Source organism: Gymnogyps californianus, chromosome 4 (assembly GCF_018139145.2).
Source record: "Gymnogyps californianus isolate 813 chromosome 4, ASM1813914v2, whole genome shotgun sequence".
Lineage (NCBI taxonomy): Eukaryota > Metazoa > Chordata > Aves > Accipitriformes > Cathartidae > Gymnogyps > Gymnogyps californianus.
In genome coordinates this window covers 37637372-37658974 of record NC_059474.1, presented here as the reverse complement: position 1 = coordinate 37658974, position 21603 = coordinate 37637372, and the positions used below count along the sequence as shown (strand labels likewise).

The window sequence follows — 21603 nt, the reverse complement described above, 5'->3', positions numbered from 1 at the left end:
TTGTTGTTTTCTTACTCAGTATGTAGAAAGGACACACATTGACTCTGTAGAAGAAACTACCTTGTAAAAGAAACACCTTACAAGGAAGTAATTTCCATTCATTAATACAGCACTCTGAACTGATTAATGAGACCAATATAATTTTGTATTTCAGAAGTAATAGCTGGAGTTATTTTTTTCCAAATTGTTCATATTTTATTGGCTGTTTATTTTCTATTACATTACTTTTCAGATTTATGGAAAGTACTTGTAATTATTACATCCTTCATTTGATGCAATGAATATATTTTACTGGACAGCTTTATGCATTCAGTGTTACATTTTCATTTTGCAGCCGAAGACCAATTTCCTAATTATACTTATGCACATAGTTGGTTATTGAAGTTTTGGTTTTGTTCTTAGTGTTTTGAGGTCTTTTTCCAAGCTGCTGTGAATTTTGCATTTACATGTTAGGCATGTGCAATGCAGGACCAAGTCTATGATTTTACAAGTTACAAGCCTAAAACAAGCTACTCCTGTAGTTCTGAAGATTGCAACTTACCGTTGCACCTTATATCTGCGATTGAATTTTAAATAATAATTTCTAGGTCAATATCCGGTAGTTGTTAGTACAGAAGCAAAATGTTTGTGGAAACTTTTCCAAACTGTTGATTGAAATTTCCATAGTGCCTCTGTCCTGCTAAGAGACAGAGCAGGAAAAGAATACTTTTCTGCCTGGGGCTTTTGTGCTTACATGCCATGGAGATAGGAGCTGTATACAAATTTAACTTTGTCATTTATAGGCAGCACTTTGGTTTTTGTCTGAACCCAGTGATTTTAAAACATCATTGCAGAAGTCATTTTCCTCTTGCAAGTAATAAACATGCCACATCCTTAAAAGACAAAGTGTGAGACATAGCTGTAATTGCTCAGTTTTGGTGCCAAGAATAAGTGGTTTGAAGAAAGCTTAGCAGCCTTATCCCTAGGGAGATGTGAATTATCACAGGCAGCACCAGACACAGTAACTTCTCACTTGAGTTCTAGTAAACAGCAAGGACATGTCACAAGTATAATAGATACTTATAAGGTAGTATTAAAATGTACTTCTGACACATGTTTATATTTTTATTAACAGTAATTTTGTATGCATATGCACAAATACCTGGAGTATAGTGCAAAGTATTCATATTCCAAGAGCTGTAACAGTGGTGCAGGTATCAAAGACAACATGAATTACTCTTTAATTCTGTAAGAGTAGATGCCTTTCTTAGAGCCGCATGCTCCTCAATGTGTTCCTATGTAAGGGCAAAAGAAATCGTGGGTCAAGAGGGACCTTCTTACTGTCGTAGCAGTGAGACTGAACCTAGTAGCTTTCTTGAATATTCTTTCTTGAGGTTTGCTTTTCAAATAAGTTTTTATTTGCTCAGTAATGATTTGTGTGTGCGCGTGTTTCCCTGTCCCCACTAGAAAAGATAAGTAAATACAGTAGAAGAATGGCAGATATGGTTAAGCTCAGTCCTTAATGAAATGGCCTTAAGCAACTGATTGGTAGACACTGAGGATACGTTCTGTAAGGGGGAGAAACCCATCCGCATACAAACTAGTCTGCCATTCCCTCTTGTTCTCTGTGCACAAATCAAAAGAAGACTCAAAATGCATCTCTCTGTTCAGTGAAATTTGTTTCTGATCTAGAAGAGACACACACCACCTGCGATTGACTTTTATGGCATGTGTACCGGTAACCAGAATTCCTCTGGTTTATCAGGAACAGGAAACTATTAAAAAGCTCATTGAGACTACTGGTATTAGCAAAAGCCCTGTCCATTAAACACCTGAGCACTAACCCTAGGGGGAGAAAATCTGGCATCTTTGCCTATGTTCAGCAAAGATCTGTACCAAGTACAAATGCAACTTGGAGTATCTGGAGAGTTTATCATGTAGGGGGAGTTCACACATCCCGTTGTACACAAACCTGAGGAGCTGACCAGCTGGGACTATGAAAATTGACAAGAGATTAGCTGTACATGTAACTGTTACAGAAAACCACACCTGCATGAGCAGCAGCACATCAGTCATCAAATTTCTTTCTTGGGATTTGCTAGAGAAGAGCTAGCATCATCTCTCACTTCAGTATGTGAGCCACTTGTTTTGATGGCTGAAGCAAGTGGTTTTCATCTGTATTCTCATAGCTTGAGGAATATTCAGTAGTGCCCCCACGGCCCACATTTGGGTGAGGATTGAATATAAAAGTCATAAAGCAGGAATCGTGCCTCTGGCAGATGTGATGTTTTTCTGCGACTTCATGTTTTGAGACATGATAAACAATAATCAGCTGGCATTTACTTAAAGAAGCTACAAGGGTCCTACTGGAAAGAAACAAGAAGATTTATGTCAGGTCTCCAAGCTTGAATGAAGCACGGGGCCCAGGGGCATTGCAAGTGCCTGCCTTTTATATACTTTCCTACCAGTCTGACTGATCCCCCTGGTGATTGTCAGAGCTAGTCAAAACCAGGACATGCTCATCCATGTAGTTGTCTGTTGGCCAAAGGTAGACTTTTTGCATGCCAGCAACCACAGGCAGCTGGGTTCCATAACAAGTATATCTGTCGTCTTTCATGGGATGAGGGCTTAAGTTTCTTCTTGTGTCTAGACTTCCAGCATATTGACATCTGGCTGGTAGCTGCGTAGGTATTTTGAAGATAAACTATTCCTTGCCTTTTTGAGAAGTCCTGTACAGTTGGAAAAGGTTCTGAATATAAATCGCTGAATGTGAAAATTCTTCAGATTTTCCAATTGTTTTTAAAGAAGAGCGTATAATACATGTAACATGCCATGAAGAAGTCCATACTTACTAAAATTCATTAGAAGGTCTTCACACAAAATTTACTGAGAGCTATAAAATATTTTGGAATCTAGGCTTGAAGTTTGTGCTGTTATGGAAGAATATTGCGATGCAAGCATCTTATTTTGTAACAGTTGCAGCAAACTCTAAAATAGCTCTTAGCCTCTGTTAAGTATCTCATTGGTATTTAGAAATTTGAAAAGTCTTTTTGAGGCTGTCTACAAAGTCAGGTTTTTACTTTTAAAGGTTCTAAAAAATTAAAAGAGCAGTTTGATTCAATGATGATTATTAAATGGTAACAACTAAAAGAGGAAAACTTGGAACCAAAACGTACCTATTTAAAAATAAATATTCACACATACAGGGCTTTACACTGTTTTTATTGCCGGTTTAGGCTACACAATTAATCAGTGCTTCTGTTATCTTGATGATCTGTCTGCTTGCTGTTGTAAATAACTTACACTTGCTGGTGGAGTTGCTGACAGCTATTTAGACTTTCAGCTTTCAGAAATGCTACTAATTGTCTGTGTTTGCGGCTTCTGAAAGCATTTGCTTCTGAGGTAATTTTTGCAGTTAATGTACTTCAAAGTCTTCACTGTTTGTTTGTATTTATTTTCTTTAGATGTGTATTTCCAAAGTGTGAATCTCTCCAATAGATTTGATTCACCTGAGACTATAAAGCAACCCAGTAGCTTTTGCTGAAAATGTTACGTTGTTTGTGATGTTGGTTTATCTTTGTGGAAGATGAAACGTTCTCCTGTAACGCCACATGTAGCCTGTGAAACCTTGCACCTTGGGGAAGAACGCGCGTGTGAAATTTTCACGCTTACACCTGCACGGAGCCAGGGAAATTGGGCTGCAGGGAGTTCTGCAGGGAGTAGGTGGGATGGGTTGCATGCGCTTCCCCACTCACAGGCTCTCTCTGTGGAAAAGTGATGGAAACTTGACCCATATCAGAAAAAATCTGGTATTCTGAATATCCCCTCCCATTCCCCACTTTGGCAGTGGTGTGGGGTCACCCCTCAGCAGAACACAAACGGTACCCTTCCTGCTCCTCTCCACAAACACGTGCTCTGTGTGCTCTTCATTGTAAATTCAGTCTGAGAGCAGAGGACCTTTACTCACCTCTGCCGTATCCATTCAAGTTTCACCCGTAGAACATCTTTCATTTCAAGAGCAGCAAAGAGCTGTTGGGCACATAATTGATTCCTGCAGCCCCCTGCGCCTTGGCGGGTGTCGTTAACTAGCTTCGGCAGTGAGACTGCTGGACGTACAAAGGTTCTCGCTTGCTTGTGATCACACTGTAAGCCACTGGCTGTGCCAGGAATAAAAAGAGAGATTTCCTGACTTACTCTGCTGTGGTCTTACCACGAGACAATTCTCCCTCCTGAAATGTTTGTTTTTAGCCACCGGTAGTAGTTACAAAAGCCTGTTAAATATCAGACTTCTCAGCCCGAGACCATCTGTTTCCCTTGCAGTCACGTACCGCCCCCCCACACGGGTTGCTTGTCACCAGCGTTGGGGTTACAGCAGAAGACAAAAAGAAAGGCATTTTGCCATATGATAGTTTAACCAGAAGATGGACCAGGGAAATGTGTTCAGGCGGCGGGGGCGTGATTATGCTAGAAATAGAGGGGTGTTTCCCCGTGAGTCGAAGGCAGCAGGCTTCCAGGGACTCCAGTCATTCAGATCTCCTCTGGCTCTGTGTCTGTGTAAGATCTTGTCCCCCTTGACTGGGGCATAGCTTGCTTTATAAATCAGCAGTGTTATGTGGTGAGCAAGCTGTCTTTGTAAGTGCTCTCCCAGCATACCAAGAAGCACTTTTGCCAAATTTGTTACTGGTGAAATGACAGCTGTTAGGTATAAAGGGAGTTTACACACTTTCTGCACATTAAATCATTTGAAACTCACATTCTGTTTATGTAGAAATTAAATTACTATTAGGAGGTTTCAGATCAATGTTTTTTTAAGAACTAAATAATACGCAGAGTTTGTAATTCTGCCAGAAGGACATAGAATTGTAAAGAATCATTTTATTTAGCCTTTGCTTGCCCCAGAAGCAGCAGCTACGTCTCTTGCTGCTGCAGTTGCCTGGAAGGCAGAAGCATCGTGGAATTCAACTTGCATTTGCTAACAGCATATGGGAGATTTCATCACTTTTCACTGCACCATGGTGGTGACTTACTTTGTGCTTATTTGTGTAATTTTGCCATTGTTTCAAAAACATTTATTTTAGGTCTGCTCTTTCTGGGGTTTTATGTGTATACTGTCTAGTTGGCTACTTAAATCAAAGGGTGTAGTTGTGAGCTGTGATTTCTCTACCTTTTATCTGTTCTGTCAGTGTCTGTCTTAGAACTACAGCAGTGTTATTAAAAGGAAGCGCTTACTACAACATGAATCAGTCATCTTTTTTTAAGGAGCTTGGTTCAGGCAAAAAGCTGTAAAGTTTAGCTAGAAACTGATGTGAAAGATCACCTGTTGGAAAGAGCTTTGGAGCAGCAACACAACTAGGACATAATGAAAATATGTATGGCGTTTAAATGTAAGAAAGACTGATTTTCACAATTTGCTGTGATTTATATATTTAAAAAAATATTTCTGGAATTTCCCCCCTAACTTTTTGTTTATTATTGGACATAATTGTTTATTATCATTAATTATAGTACAGTCTAAGCTGCTCAGCATACTGCTGTCCTTCACAGCATTTGCAGAATAAGTAGTGAACACATACAAATGTCTAATTAAATCACTCTCTAGGTGCACTGATACCTCTGAAATTATCATAGATTTACTTCAAATGCTATGCTAGATATGGAAGAGTTTTGTTGATAAGTTACATGAACTGACACAGACTGAAAGGTAGTTTTTGTTTCAACTCTTAGCAATTCAAAGTTTGTGTTTGATTTGAGGGTTAATGGCTCTATCTTCCTTCTGAAAAGGGAAGCAACTGTACTGGAAACCCAGAACATCTTTTAAGAACTCTTTTGCAATTGATTTGTTCTTTTGATTGATACCTAACTAGACTTGATTGTCATTAGAATAGAATAATATCTTACTAAAATCAAGAGGGTTGTGGTTTTTTTTTTTTAAACATAAGGAGGACGAGTAAAACTAATTCACATGTAAGCCTAAAAAGCTTATTTAAAGTCATTAGAGAACAATAGTTCCTCAGTTTGCTCTTGTGGAGGCCTCCCCCTCTTATGCGTTTCTTTTCCCTGACAGAATTAGGAGAAAAAAGTATTTAAAAGCTATTTTGGAAGCTTGGTTCCCTATTCTTTTCCTCTCTTTCATGATCTGCATATTCCTTATACTAGATAACAGATAGATCAATTAATTCATCTGGAGACAAAAATTCATCTGGTGACCTACTGCTTTATTTCTCTCTTGTTCTAAGGCTCAAGCTGCAGTCTATAAGAATTTTTATGGTTAGCTCTAGAGGCTGGGATTAAATGCCTTTTTTAAAAGTCAAGGCTGTAGAGTAAGCATCTCAGTTCTGTGTTTTCCATAACAGTTTGGTTGTTATGATTTTCTAATAAAATTGTATATGCTTTCTCATTTTTTGTGGAATTTTTCTCTCAGCTGTTCACTTTTGCGTCTCCTCTGTGTATTATTCATTCAACCTCTTTTCTGTGCAATTCTACCATTTTTTCCCCCATGGTTTTCTTTTCATCTCACTGCCCCTGTTCCTTTTTCATTTCCTCCAAAGCAAAACATGAATCCGTCTTATCTGAGTTCTTTCAAATCTGATGAAACAAACTCACCTATTTGTGCTTAGAAGTTTTATATTGTGTTGTCCCATTCCTAGCTTATCTTTCACAGATTTTATTAGTGTGGCCTTGTGTTCCCAGGCAAGGCTGAGCATGTAGAAATTGGTCAAGAATTTCATCGCTTATAATGAACTAATTTGGGGGCCTTTCAAACTACTTTTGGATTTGTAAATTTACAAAATGTTCAAGAGGCGCCATTAACTTTAACAAGTCCATGACAAAAATTCAGTTGACTTCATTGGTGAAGAATTTTCCCCCTGGCTCTTAGAATTGAGGAAATCTAGTGGTTTGCTCCTTCTTCATGAATGTCAGCCATATGTCAGTAAAAGTCAGGTTTAGTGATTAGTAAAAGAACCTTTAGATGCTATTTTATTTATTGGGAAGAAAGGCAGGTTTTTTGCAGCACTGGCTGTGTCAGCTGTAAGCATTATGTAATCAAGACTAGTGAGTGTATTTTTTCAGATTAGAGGTTTTGAAAGTTTGAGGGTTTTTAACCTGTACAGTGGTAACTGTGCTTCTAAAGTAAGTAGCTTTAGCAAATTGTTTTTCTTGGAAGTGTTAAGAAATAAAATCAGAAGACAAAGAAAAACATACAGTTGTAGCTCACTTTGGATTAATGATTTTGGATAGGAACCAAAATTATCTAACACTTGAAAATGCTAGGAAATCTATTAAGAAGTCGTACATCAAACTTCGCAATCCATACCGCACTCCAGTTAAGCATGTGGTATGAAATGAGTGTATATATATATATTAACACACAGTCATTTTGCCTGAATCAGGATTATAGAACTTACTCAGCTTACAGCTGAAGCATGGTGGTACTTTTTCATAACATTTATTTATAAATCATAATTTTTGCAGTCAGAATTAAGTGGCTGTCTGTATTTGGTATAAACATAAGGTGCTGGATGAGCAAAGCAGGAAATGGGATACTCCACATTTTACCTGTGTTTTACAGGCAGGTTTTGGCTACGTACTCTAAGATTTTTCAGATTAATTCCAGTCCCCGTCAGCATTTTGGAGAGCTGAATTTTTCCTCCCCCTACAAAGTCTTTCAGCCAAGACTTCTCTATTTTTGTTTCATGTTTTGTTTTCTTTCAATGAAAACCTGAATTCTCTGGTTAAAAAGCTAGCCTTCAATTTGTGAACTCAAAATGTATTTCTCCACTGATTTCCATGAGTTGTCAGCGAAGAAGATTATGTGAAGCTAACAATAACTGCATAACTTTCCTCACTTCTGACTGTAAACAAGGAAGAAGGATGATCTGATTTATGAAGATGCAGAAGAGTCTATTCTGAATAGAAACAAGTGTGACTTTAAGTGAAGCCTATCAGCTTGGTGATCCCCAGCCCCAGGGAGTATTGCTCTGGGAGACTGCTATCCCCTGGGGAAAAACACCTGAGCCCACAGTCCTGCAAAACATCTGAATCCCACTGTGGGGAAGCCAGGCCAGAAGCACACCACTAAAGGGTGCATTATTATATTTTGAATCTCTGCATAATGTAAGCTGAATGTCATTTTTGCGTCTCAAGTGAGCAAGCTTTTGTCATTTCTCACCATATGATATCATCTTTCCCAGTTTGATCTCCAGGTAAATCGCTGGAAATAAGTCAGTGACATTTTACCATTGGAGAGTTTTGTTTGGTTTCACAGACCTAAAAAGAGACTAGAAATAATGTCTATTAGTATCCCTGCTAACTACAGTGTGGATTAGCCTGGGGTGGAAGGAGATGGTGTTCGCATAATATGACAGCAGGATTGTAAATACACTGTTGCTTCTAGTTCATTCTGTGTGCATAGTTACCATCATGCGTTTTATGTTACCTTTTTTATTGCTTTTTCTTGTAAAGCATAATCATGTTACCCCAGCACGTTAAATTTCTATTTACTTTAGCAGTGTTTCTGTACTTTTCTTTTTTCATCTTTCTTCTTAAATCTCTCTGGGGATAGAGAGGCCGCTATTAGGAAGGTTGTTTGCTGGACTAGTTCCACTATAGCTTTTTTCACTGAAGCTGAAATCATAGAATCATAGAATGGTTTGGGTTGGAAGGGACCTTAAAGATCATCTAGTTCCAACTCCCCTGCCATGGGCAGGGACACCTTCCACTAGATAAGGTTGCTCAAAGCCCTATCCAGCCTGGCCTTGAACACTTCCAGGGATGGGGCATCCACAGCTTCTCTGGGCAACCTGTCCCAGTGCCTCACCACCCTCACAGTGAAGAACTTCTTCCCTACACCTAATCTAAAACTACCCTCTTTCAGTTTAAAGCAATTACCCTTTGTCCTTTCACTACATGCCCTGTAAAAAGCCCCTCTCCAGCTTTCTTGTAGGCCCCCTTGAGGTACTAGAAGGCTGCTATAAGGTCTCCCCAGAGTCTTCTTCTCCAGGCTGAACAACCCCAATTCTCTCAGCCTTTCTTCATAGGAGAGGTGCTCCAGCCCTCTGATCATGTCATGGCCTTCCTCTGGACTCACTCCAACAGGTTTATCTCTGTTTCAGCTTTCATAAGGTGATTAAGCCATCCTCAGCTCAGTCGAAAATCTGCAAAGTTTGTTGACTTTGTTACTTTAAATGTCTGCCTTGCGGATGACAGCATCGTCATCAGTTTTCCTTGATCCAGGTGAATTTGTTCTCCCAACCTGAGCTCTTTCACCCCGTATGCTTTTGTAACTACCTTCTGTTAGCCGGTCTCTTATATGGTACCATGGACAAGAAGGCATGTATCACTATATGGTATTTAAATTAAACAGATTTTGCCTGCCGTAGTATTGACCACATGTTACATATGTATTGAAGGGGTTAATGGAGCGGTTGCACACTGGAGGTGGATATGTTGGAATGCTTTGAGAATCGATTCCAGCTAATGGAAAAAATGTTTTAAAAGTGAGCTGGTTCAGTTCCCACAGTGAACAACAGAGAGTGAAAACAACATTTAATAAACCTTTCAGAAGTAAATCCTCAGATTTTTCTTTTCACCACCATCTGTGGAAGAAATGCCCGCTTTCTTCTCAACGGGCAGTATTTCTTCCTGCAGTGTATTTGCCATACTCTCTTAGGTATCAAGAGAAAGCTCTTTATGTCTTTGGACAAAAAAATATTTGAAAAATATGTTCTGTTCATGTGTCCTCTAAGACTTAAGTTTTATTGACTTTGCACGTTTTTGTTTAAACGGCAGGTTGACCAAAAATAACCAACCCTAAGATTCCTTCTCAACTGCCCCTAACTATCTGGTTTCCAGTAAATTGAAGAAGTTTTAACTATATGCATCTTGTTTTACAAAGATGGATGCTGCAAATGAAAATCTCTGTTGTACTTGGATTACGGGGGAATGTTGCATCTTCTGATTTATCTGTGTGTCACCTCCATTTTAAAAATTAAGGCACTTATAAGATTTGGCAAATATAGCCTGTTACTTGTGAAAATAATACATGATTACATATGTTGTTGTTTGGGTTTTTTTCACTATATAGTTCTTATGCAGAGTTGAGGAGCTTACAGTAATATTTTTGCATTGCTAATTAAGATGATCAGATACAGATTTAAATTAAGGAAGAGTTTTCTTATGTTGATTAACCTCACTGAAAAATCCAAGTTTTATTTTGCATTTGAGAATTGGCATGATTTGGCAGGACATATTTGTTGTGAACCATGAACAGTCTTCATGAAACCTGAAAAAGATTTGTGAAAACAGCCTGTAATAAAAATCACACATGCTTCATAAAACACTACTTGATAGATATCACTTGCACCATTAAGAACTAAACGACAAAGGATGTAATTTCAGTTCTGGCATGCAATATTAATCGAAAGCCTTTAAAGCATCTTGCTGATGGGAACTATGACAACATGACATTGAAGAATTACGAACTAGAGACATCTATCTTAATCAGATTTTCAAAGTAAATGCCATAAAACAGAAAGTTATTTTATCTATCTTCACAGGGTCACATATCATATAGGGTATATAGCTTTTTAGCTTGTTTATTCTAAAAATACCAGGGACAAAAAATTCTGCCTTTCAAGTAAGTTTAAAGTTCAGTTCATATACTTTACAAAGTTTTTGTGAAAAGACTGTTAGTAACTGATCATTTCTGTTTGCTGCAGTAAGATTTCTAAAACATTATGGAGAACTGAACTATAAAACAGAGCTGAGCATGCACAGATATTATCAGGATGAAGTTGGTGAGGGGAAATACTTTGCTAAATGGTTGCAAAATGGAAAGACAAAGTTACAGGTGTACCTTTAACCTGAAGTAACACTGCTGTAGATAGGACATCTGAAAGACACAACTGAAAGACATTAGTAAAAATATTTTTTCTTCAGTTTCTAAAGATTGCATTTTTTTGTGCATGACTCATTTCTTTGTCTTCCAGTGTATATTTAACTGGTAAAGAACAGCTTCCTTATATGATAGGGTATAGGAAATTATCAACATGTATTTTGTGGTTTAAAATACCAATGTTACATGTTAGGGACTATCCTACTGCCCTCCAGGGAGCTCCAGCTACTTCTCTCCTCTTGTCATCTGGTAGATCTTAGACAGACACTTACCACGTGCACCATGAGACCATTTTGAGTTTCTCCACAATCAAATAAGTCTTTCTTCCCTTTCACAGCAGAAGTCTTTATTTCATTTTAAAAAGTAAAATAATGTTGAGATTTAAAGAAAAATGCGTAATGTGAATAACAAAATTCAGGTTTTCTTTATCATTTCTTCCAAACTTGGGATGCATAAGCAAGGCAATGCAGTCTTTCAGAGCATATCCTGCAATTAAATTCACTGGTAGTTTCTCACTCCCGGGTAGCTTGACAGGTTGTCAGACCCTACAGGCAGTGTACCGATGAGGAGACAAACATTGGCCCACTTTGATCAAGCTACTTGTATGACTTTTTCCCATTTTATATTATAATAGTATACACACACACACACACAAGATGCATATCTTGATCAAAGTGTCTTTGTCACTTCTCCACATTCTTGTCACCATGTAGCTAGTGCAGAAGCACAGAGTGCTTCAAGAGGAAGTCAGCAGCAATGGCTGTGGGTTAATTCTGTTTCCATCTGTATGTCCATTAATTGTAAAGCAAGCAGAAAAGGATACTGCAGGCTGACAACAAATCAGAGTGAAAGGGCCCTCCTATGGTGGTAGGCACTTTGTCACCTCATTCCTTGGGTTGAGTGTGTGGTTTGGATCCTTAAAGCAGTTGGCAGGGCAGAGCCAATTTGGACATGGATGAGATTAAAAAAATACTTGGGATTAACCACAAAACGAGTACGTACAGCAAGTTATCTTGGGTTGCCACTGTAGCTTGTAGTAAATGATCAGAAAGGAAACTGAGTCTTGCACACCTTGGCAGAGAAAGTACACTGAAGCAGTGGTTCATTCAAAAGACAGATCTGCCTAATTACAAATGAACACTTAAGTATGCAATTTTTCTCTAAACCCATAACCTTTTTGTTTTCATTAATTAAATACAGCTTCTCATGAAAGGTACTCCCAGACCAGAGACTTCCGGAATGAGTGGTTTTACTTGCCTGCAGAATCACTGAAGCCCTGGCCGTAGCGGTACCGGTAGCCTATCTTACCCCTTCGTAAGCAGGGACTTTAAAAAAAAAAAAAAAAAAAAAAAAAAAAAAAAAGCTCCTTTGGGAGCTCTAGGAATAATTAAGTCATAATGCCTACTCTCTTCAATTTGCAGGGATTTCCAAGGTAAATCCTACTTCTGCTTAGAGTACTTTTGGAGAAATGTCCATGTGTCAATTAGGTAAAATTTCAAGTCCATCAAAGTGTGTTATTGAGGAAATCAAATCAGTTCTTATGGAAATTACTTTTGACTGCTAGCAATCAAGGGCTAGCAGACCAGGGACCTGGAAATGAAAGGTTATCTTTTTTGTTACCAGTTCTCTAAAACATTCAGTGTACTCCAGCTGCTTACTTCTGGTATAGTGGATATTTGCTTTACCATGGCAGAGACTCTTCTAAAGAGAGAGGAGAAAAGGAGCAACCTGACTAGAAAGAGTTAAGACTCTCTCAGACATAGATATTGAATTATGTTCACATTTGAAATGTTTATATCATAATGGAAGTCTTCACTTTTGTGTTTGTCATGGAAACTCAAAGTTAACATTAATTATACACTATTAAAAAGCCTAATCCTTATCAAATGGAAATCACCTCTTTTTCCTAGATGAGTAGCCACCTGACAGGTCTCAGTGATCTGTCTGTTATAGAAAGGCTATCACACAAAATGTGCAACAAATTATTTTTTTTCATGGATACTTGGTCTGCTTTTCTCTTTCTGAATTAACCCCTTTCCCCCAAATGGCAGTAGTTATCATAAATCTCTCTCCTTACTTTTTCCTTCCACATATGCATTTTTCTGTATTCTTTCATATGCTGTTCAAATTCTGTAACAATTAAATGATAAAATTAATTAAATGTAAATTACTTTTGAAAAAGAAAAAGGTTTTGTGAAAGGCTACAGAGTGCATGTAATTTACCTTTACAATTGAAATGGCTGCTTTGCTTCACTGTGGTTCCCTAGGGTAAATAACAATTTAAGTATGTTTTGAAAAATTCATGTAACTGTAGTAAGACAGCTTTCTACCCGATTTCTTGTGACTTTTCCAAGTTCTGTACATATGTTCGCATGCATAATTATCTGATGCTGGCTTATGCAGCAAATGCCTCAAAAACGTGGGGCTTTTTTTGTTGCACCTGAACAACTTGAATGCACAGGCTGGTTGCTGGGCCAATTTACATTTGCTTCTTGCTGCAGAAATCTTCTCTTTAAGATGAATGGGATTGCTCTACAGTCACTAAGGTCTAGACCGAACAAGAAAGTTTTAATTAAAACTTCCCATTTTTAGACATAAGTCCACCTGTACCTATACCTGCTTATTTTTAGTGTAAACCGGACATTCCCATTTAGATTAAATCAATTAGGATAGCATTTAAAATCCAACTTAAAGCAAAGCAACTGTAGCTTTCTGCAATAGTTTTTAAGTATTTCGACACAATTGCACTTTATCAGATTTCTGATCTTTTTCTTCTTCCTGATAGTCTATAAGAAGGAAATTTCTAATAAGTGGGTTGTTTTGAGGGCCCTGGCCAAGTCCCAAGTTGATCTTTTCACCAAGAAGGGAAGAACTGTTTCCCTCTAGGATTCCCACTTTCCAACAAGCTGATTGATAGAGAAGGAGGAGGAGTTACAGGGTCTTGATACTGGCCATTGTGGCACATGCAGGAGTATTTTCACCAGGAGTAGTCTCCAGTGTTGCAGAGCTCATGAAATATGTATCTGTGTCATGAAACTCCCACTGTCTTTATCAGTTCCTTAATTCTGAAAAGCAAAAAACCAGTACTTTTCTGGCTGTGATGCTGATTTCTCAGGAGACCTGTGTGAATCACTTAACATATATGCCTCAGTTTCCCTGCATGTGCAATGAGAATATATTCATAGCATCACAGGGATGTCGAGAGGCTTAGTTACTACGTAAGACTGATAGCTTTGTGCGAAAGTCACAGTAATACTGAAAGCTGTTCTCTAGCTATTAACTCCTTAAAAGAGGAGTGAAGAAAGGGAATCTGACTCTGGCTTAAGAACAGCATTCAAAACATGACTGTTGTGATGATTATATCTTCCTCACAAATCAGTGGTGCAAGATTGAAGTTTCTGTTAGAAATTGCGTGGCAATCAGAAGAACTGTGGCTTCAGGAAATCTGTCAGGTTGAAGAAAAGATAGAAAGAGCAGTCCTCAGTGATCTCTCATTCAAAACGACAATATAGGACTGAGGAAATTTAGAGGAATATAGATTTTAACTCTATTGATTTATGGAAAATCTAATCTTCTTAGGCTCAATTCTTACCTGTAGCTCTTGCACAATTAGAAGAAGAATAAATAATTCCAGATTTTTCAGGCATTTCTGATTCTGTGGAGGCTGTAGATTCCCTGCCAGTTGAAGTCACCCTCAGACACTAAAAAATGTCACCTGGCAGCATCCTATGGAGAGAGACAGTGGGCTTCAAGGACATGTGATCTTTGCGAAGTTGCACTTGCTGTGCTCTTCTAGCTCCCTTCTAGCCTGCGCCTTATGGTTACAAGCTCATCTTGCAACTCTTAATTTATTTCATATGTTACTCTGTAGTTCCATTGTCAGTAACGTTTATATGTTATATAGCAGAAGGGCTTTGTAGGTTCATAGTAAATTGTTGGGGGAATAATCTAAATCCCAAACAGTGGCCTGAGTAGCTTGCCTGTGGGCTGAGGAATACAGTTTCACTCCTCCAGCATGTTATCGGTGAACTTACTAGATCTATGCATTTATTTGGGGAGTGCATAAATATCCTTTATACAGCCTTTACTATCTCTCTTCCTCGCTGGTAGAGTGTGTGGGAAGGTCTGACATCTACCTGAGACAAGCCTGCAGGCCTGGTATAGCCCCCTTACTCACACCCTCCTTTGTGCAAGAGAACAACATTCTTTTATCCTCTGCTTTGTCTTTAGCAGAGGATGGTGCAAGATCTTTAGTACTAAAAATGATAGGTTAAAAGATTGATTTTCAGCTGAGATTTTAAATGAGAAGAGAAATTAATGAAGAAGAGGGATGTCAAAATAATGTTTCAGCCGGTAGGAGCTGCAGAGGAGGACGGTGTTGCACTGATCATGGCAACACTGTTCCACAAGGCCAGGCAAGTAGGAGAGTCAAAAAAGAGTATAACAAATACAAGAAGTCAGGTCCTTAAGACAGTTTGGATTAAGTAATTTATCTGATGAAAAAAAAATTAATGAAAATTATTTAATTTCACTTGTAATTTTTTTCTGTCGTGTCATTAATCATCTATACATACATATATTTACACAGGCACGTACATAAATATTTACAGACATGTATATTTATATATACACATACACCTACGTATTATAAAATATAGGGCCACAGTTAATTCTGCGCCAGCCAATAAATAGCTTGTAATCTAAATCAGGTAAAATTTTAAGTAGACATGGGAAAAAGTCTTTGCTAGTATTAGTCTGTTAACTTTCCTTTAGCTGGCTTGTTGAAATGTGGCTTGAAGGCCTTGATAGTGATTGTAATCACGTTCAGTGACACCCTTTGTGTCGGTGTTGGTGAAGACAAAGCTGATCAGTTGTATCCTTCATGGAAGGTAATTTTTCATTAATGTATTAGGCATTTGGTGTTGAAAACCTTATTGGCAATGTAAATGCTGTCATTATTTTAATGACAGATTCAGCATTGCTGTTGTTTGTGACAAAAGTCATATTGACCACACAGAGAACTGGAAAGGAGAATGGGGTTCTCGGAAAGGAAATTATTCCAAAGGCTGGATTTGCTGTTTAAGCTTAGCATGTCTATTCCTTAACATTCTCAAATTTTCTTACGTTCACAACATGAGAAATTACTCACTGTTAAGTTACTTTTATAGTAGTCACCTGGAAGTTGTTGGAAACATCTGTTTCAACAGAAATACTTTTCCTGTGTTCTCTGTACCAAGGTAGTATTATTGGGTTTGTAACAATTTGCAGTTATAACCAGTTCCAAACAGGGAATTGCTTATGAAGATCAAACAACTCATTTAAAAACTACGTGAAAGCATTTACACTGTGAGCAAAGGGCAGGCCCTGTATCTTCTGCTCTGCTTAAGACTTGCATTTATATTATTAGGTATGTTCTGCTACATTAGTTTAGGAAATAGATAGCAATTTGAATTACATATTGTTAAGTGTTACATTTTTAAGTGTCATCAGTCATTGCTAAATCATGATAAATGAAGTGTCTTGAAGTTTTTTGAATTTTGTGTTCATTATGTTGTATGGCAAGGTTTCTCTTCTATTTCTGACTTATTTACTACTGATTTTACAGAACAGATTGTTAAAACCTAGCATTGATGGAGGTATTTGATTGTGGGTTTTGCTGGTTTGAGGTTTTGGTTTTAAGCTTTATGGGTGTTGTGTGCTTTGGTTAAGTCAAAAAATATTTCCTTTTGTTTTGATGGCCTGACTCTCTGATCACCTGTGACTTACTCCAAACTGTAGTTATATTGCATAGTGTGAAATTGGAAAATCTGTTCTGTGTGTGTTCTAATGGATGTGACGGTCATTAAGTATATGAGTCTTCTGACGTTGTAATCAGATGTGATTCAGTCTGTTAAATATCCATGAAGCAACATCTGCTTCACAGAGTGACCTTCTGCTAAAGAATACTTAGCATCTATTAGCAGATCATAGTGCAGATCTGCCTTATTTGAAATGCACTAAACTAGAGTAGTCTACTGCTGTTTAGCAACTAGCTTGTAATAATTTATTGCAGTTAAATAAAGCTTAAAAAACTCCATTAAATAATTATAGGGATTATATGCATTTCGAAAACCTTTGTGTTCTACTGAAATTACCCATTTAATTTCAGGGTTGGTTTGTTAAAAAAAGCTGAAATCTAAAGGCACATTAGGGGATCTGTCAGATGCTGTTTTCTGTAGGTGTTAATAAAACCAGATTAAAAAAAAAAAAACTGAAATTAAAACCAAAAGCAGTTTTACCATCTGTTGTATATTAATTAGAACTTGGTGTATCAAGGGTAAACTTGCTCTTAGAGAATGTCACTGAATGTCTGCTAATAGAATAATATGCAAATATATTAGATGATAGGATTATATTGAATTTCTCATTCTGCTTTGGTTGTAGCAAATGCTAAGATGGTGTATAACAAACTTTAATTTTCTTTCTTCTTAGAACAACCTCCAAATAACCAAGGCCAGTCGACCCTGCAGCCTTTGCCACCTTCTCACAAGCAACATTCAGCACAGCATCACCCATCCATCACCTCACTTAACAGAAACTCACTGACAAATAGGAGGAATCAGAGTCCGGCACCGCCGGCTGCTTTGCCCGCCGAGCTGCAAACCACACCTGAGTCAGTCCAGCTGCAGGACAGCTGGGTCCTTGGCAGTAATGCACCACTGGAAAGCAGGTAATTACTTAGGTACTACTACAGAATGTGGCACTTCCAAAGAAAACGTTTCACTTGATGAAAGATGACTAGCAGCTAATATTTCCCCTCATTCAGCACACAAAACTGAAAACTTTTCAGTACTAAAAAAATTTATCTTCTCTCTAAAGTACACAATGATACTCTTTTCTCTTACAATGCCTATTGCAGAGTAATTGGACTCAGAGAGTATATTAATTTTTCCAGACAAGCATTTTCCTTCCTGTTCATAATTTGTGACTTTTGACTGTTGGAAGAAATTTCTTGCCTTGCTTGCCAGATACATTATGTGTCAAATATATACTGCCATACAGATCAAATGTTGAGGAACTTTCAGTAATACTTTTTAACTCTTGTGCTTGGTCCCCTTAAAAAAATACCCATGTGAGGCTAGGTGTTTATTAAAGTTGCCTAAGATTTGGTGAGACGAAAGAACTCACTTAGTTCTGGTATAATGATAAATTTGTCCTAGTTCTTTTTTATCTTTTAGAATTGATAACTGGCCCTAGGAAAGAAGCAGCTAATATAAAGGGTGACACTAGCTTCTTTAGATGCAGAATGGTGTATGATGCAGAATGATCTATAAAAAAATTTTATAGGACTTACTGGTACAGAGCTGAATTTACCTACAGTGATTAATTAATACTCATGTAACACTTAATCAGCACTAATTTTTTATTAACGAAAGCCATAATATTCCAATTTAGTCATCAAACTGAGCATTTACAACTATATTGAAGCTGACAGTAATTCTTGAAAATGTTTATGAAATCCCTTCAGTTCATTCTTTGAATCCCTGTAAATTATGTTTTGTAGCAGAGTAAAGATAGTCCAGCTGATTTTGACTAATTTAAAACATACATGATCTTAAGATCCTCTGTTAGGTAGTTTTGTCCCCATAGATGTTTCAGGCAACTCTTCTGTCAGGCTGTTGGGAATGGCTATTCCTCTTCCCAGTTTTCTTGGATCCTCCTGTATAGACACTGTGGAATAGGATTCCACTGAAGGGATTTCATCATCATACTCAGACAATTTAGTACATTAAAAAAGAGTTTTCTTATAGAACAGATAAGTTTGTAGTGGGAATAAGATGTTTGACATTTTCCAGACACTGGTTGATCTTCAGTAGATGGGTAAGGCCTTTGATGTTTGCTTCTATTGCCAAATATATTTTTATTGTGTTTATAAAGAAAAAGACATAGGACTTGAATGAGAATACCACTTCCAACCTGGAGTAAATATTTTTTGCCGAGTAGAATCTTTTAATCTTTTATATGTTCCTGATGAAAAGGTAAGGGTATTCAAGTTCAAGTTTTGAACACTTGTGAATGAGCTGAAATGTGAAAATTTCACATAAAAAACTGACAGAGCCTACTGTAGTTTCTCTAATAGTCTCACTTGGTTGGAACTCTGGAGGTGAAGAACCCATCTTATTTGTCATTGATTTTTCCCTTTTTGGTTAAGGTTCCCTACCGAGTGTGATTCTTAGGCTCAGTTTCAACTATATTAACAACTTTGTGATAGGTCTCATCCTTCATCCTTTTCTCAGCCTGAAAGAAAGTTTATTTCCTCTTTGGCAATATTTTAGCTTATGCTCATAGCTCCCCCCCCCGCCCCCAACTCTTTTTATCTGACTTAGATGACGGCCATTTAGAGGTACAGAATGTGAATGTCAGCATATATACATAGCTATCTTTCTATCTCTGTAGGCTCATATTGGTGATGGGTGGCATAAAAATGACATACAACTTGCTGTCATGTGTAGCTGGATAGTGAATAGGCTGTTTTTGTGTATGTGCATGTAGGTGAGAGGCATGTATTTGCAAAGCCTGGGGGAGATTGTAGTCCCTGTTGTTTTGCAGTAGTAATGGAAGTGACTTCGAAATATATATTTCATAATATTGAATTCAGTTGTATATTTAACAGAATATTCTGCAATTTGGCTCTGTGTAGAGTTAATACTTTTGTGTAAAGCATTGCTGTTACTGGTTGAATGAATGAACTGTGAGGTGACAGATCAATAACATCCAACAAATTCCAATTTATGGTTTTTTAAATATAAGAAGACTCTTCGCTTGAAATTTTGTGAGAGCCTAAAACTGTAACTTGGATTACATGAGTGCTTCTTTCATCTTTGATGCCATCTTTAAATGACAATGGGGTTACTGAGCAGTGGCAGAAATTGTCTTCACTCTATTGGGGCTCAGTAAAATCTATATTTTAAAAAAAAACAAAAGCAAGACAGAAAATATTTCCTGCAGATTTCCTGCAGACTGCAGGACCTTTTCATTGGACATTTAATGATCTTTACTATTTGACTCTTCCCCAACCTGCTGCAAGTTAGGTTCAGCTGTAGAAGCATTGATCTGCTGGAGAAGCCAGCACCATAGAACAATATTAACTTTTGAAGAAATAAAAAAGCAGGACTATATTGAATAACTTCCCATTTTGTTGTTTGAATTACTGGTTGGACAGCCAAAATCACGCAAATGCAAGACTACATGTCAGGTGTCTGAATATTATAAATTATGATTAAGTAATTAAATATTAGTAGGTTTTTTATTACCATTGGTCTTTAAGTTTTTATTCACCTACTAGTTTTAGTAATGAGTTCTTGAGCACCAGGATCATTAGTTACATTCTCATGGCTTTGCATTCCAGTAGGATCTAAATTACTGATATTTAAAAATACTTAGTAAATCACTTCTTTAAATGCTTTCTCTGTTAAATATTTGAATGTGCAGAATTTTTCTAATGCACATTCAATATGTGTGTTAGAGATGTGCAGAGGGAAAGTATGTTAGAATTCGTAAATCTGTTGATAAAAGTAAACTGGTAACATCTCTTAGTGCATTTCTCAGGCAACATTTCATTAATTTTAGGCATTGAATGTCTATGATAAATTTGTCAGCAAGGGGAAATTTACATATTCCAGTCAAGGAATAAATCTCTGAGAATATTATGTAACTTTATTCAGAATCTGTGCTAAACTGTCAGTGAATCAAAGAAGAACTTTGCTTTTTCTAACTTGATTTGCTGTATAAAATACCTCATTTTTTGAAAGATGGCTGTATTTTGTATGATGGACTGTGAATTTTTTATAGAAACTAACCAAGAAACTAACATGTTTTTCATAGTCTATACTGATACTGCTTAGTCTTCTCTTATACCTAACTTATACTTAAAAATAGAGTGGGTAGGAACATCACTGTATTCAGTTACTTATCTACTAATTTTACTGAGAAGAAAGAGGGAACTGGTTGAAGAAATACTTGATGGCTAGAAAATATTTCAGCATTTTGAAGGATTTAATTAAAGTACTAGAATACCTCAGAAGTGGTACAGACAAAACAATTCCTAGAATGTGTTATTTCAAAACCATTCTGCAAGCTTGATCCAAACTTCATTTTAGAATGCGAAGATTTTAGAAACTCCTAAAGTGTGATGAATGTACCCATATGTCTTTATTGGGGTGAATTGCCAATGAAGCTAGCACCTTCAGTATTGATTAAGGTGTGGAAAGGGTGTTGATAGTTTCCAGGGAAGTCTTAAATCAATTTGTGTAGAGGCTGATTGATTGTCTGCAAAAGCACAGTGTTGCAGGAGGTTAAAGTCTGCTCAAAGCAGCTATTTTACGCATTCCACCCACTAAAACAGTGCCTGGTTTAATCAAATTCAAAATTGTTCCATTCTGTAAGTCTTCCAGGTTTTCACACATGGACTTGATTAGACATGTTACTTATATTGAGAAGGCATGGTACAAAATAAATGCAGAAACTGAGGTTGAAGTTCAAGTCCTGCTCTTCTGAAGACACTATGTATCATTGTGGGCATGCCACATTGCTGGTCTGCAAGTTGAGGAAACAGGACTCTACTTTACTTAGATTGCTGAAAGCATGAATGCATTTTTAAAGATTGACGTGCCGTAATTATGGGGTCAGTATATACACATGTAGACATGTTCATTAAGTCAAACAACCCGTATTGTTTTTAAAGACTAAAG

The 21603-nt window shown here is 37.3% G+C and overlaps 1 protein-coding gene across 1 annotated transcript in view; it reads left to right on the top strand.

The window, feature by feature from the left end:
- TENM3 (teneurin transmembrane protein 3) overlaps positions 1 to 21603 on the top strand; it is a 388381-nt gene that overhangs the window by 229661 nt on the left and 137117 nt on the right. The window contains exon 4 of the mRNA XM_050895382.1: positions 17345 to 17582. Coding sequence (XP_050751339.1) covers positions 17345 to 17582 — 238 coding nt within the window. The remainder of the gene's footprint in view (positions 1 to 17344; positions 17583 to 21603) is intronic.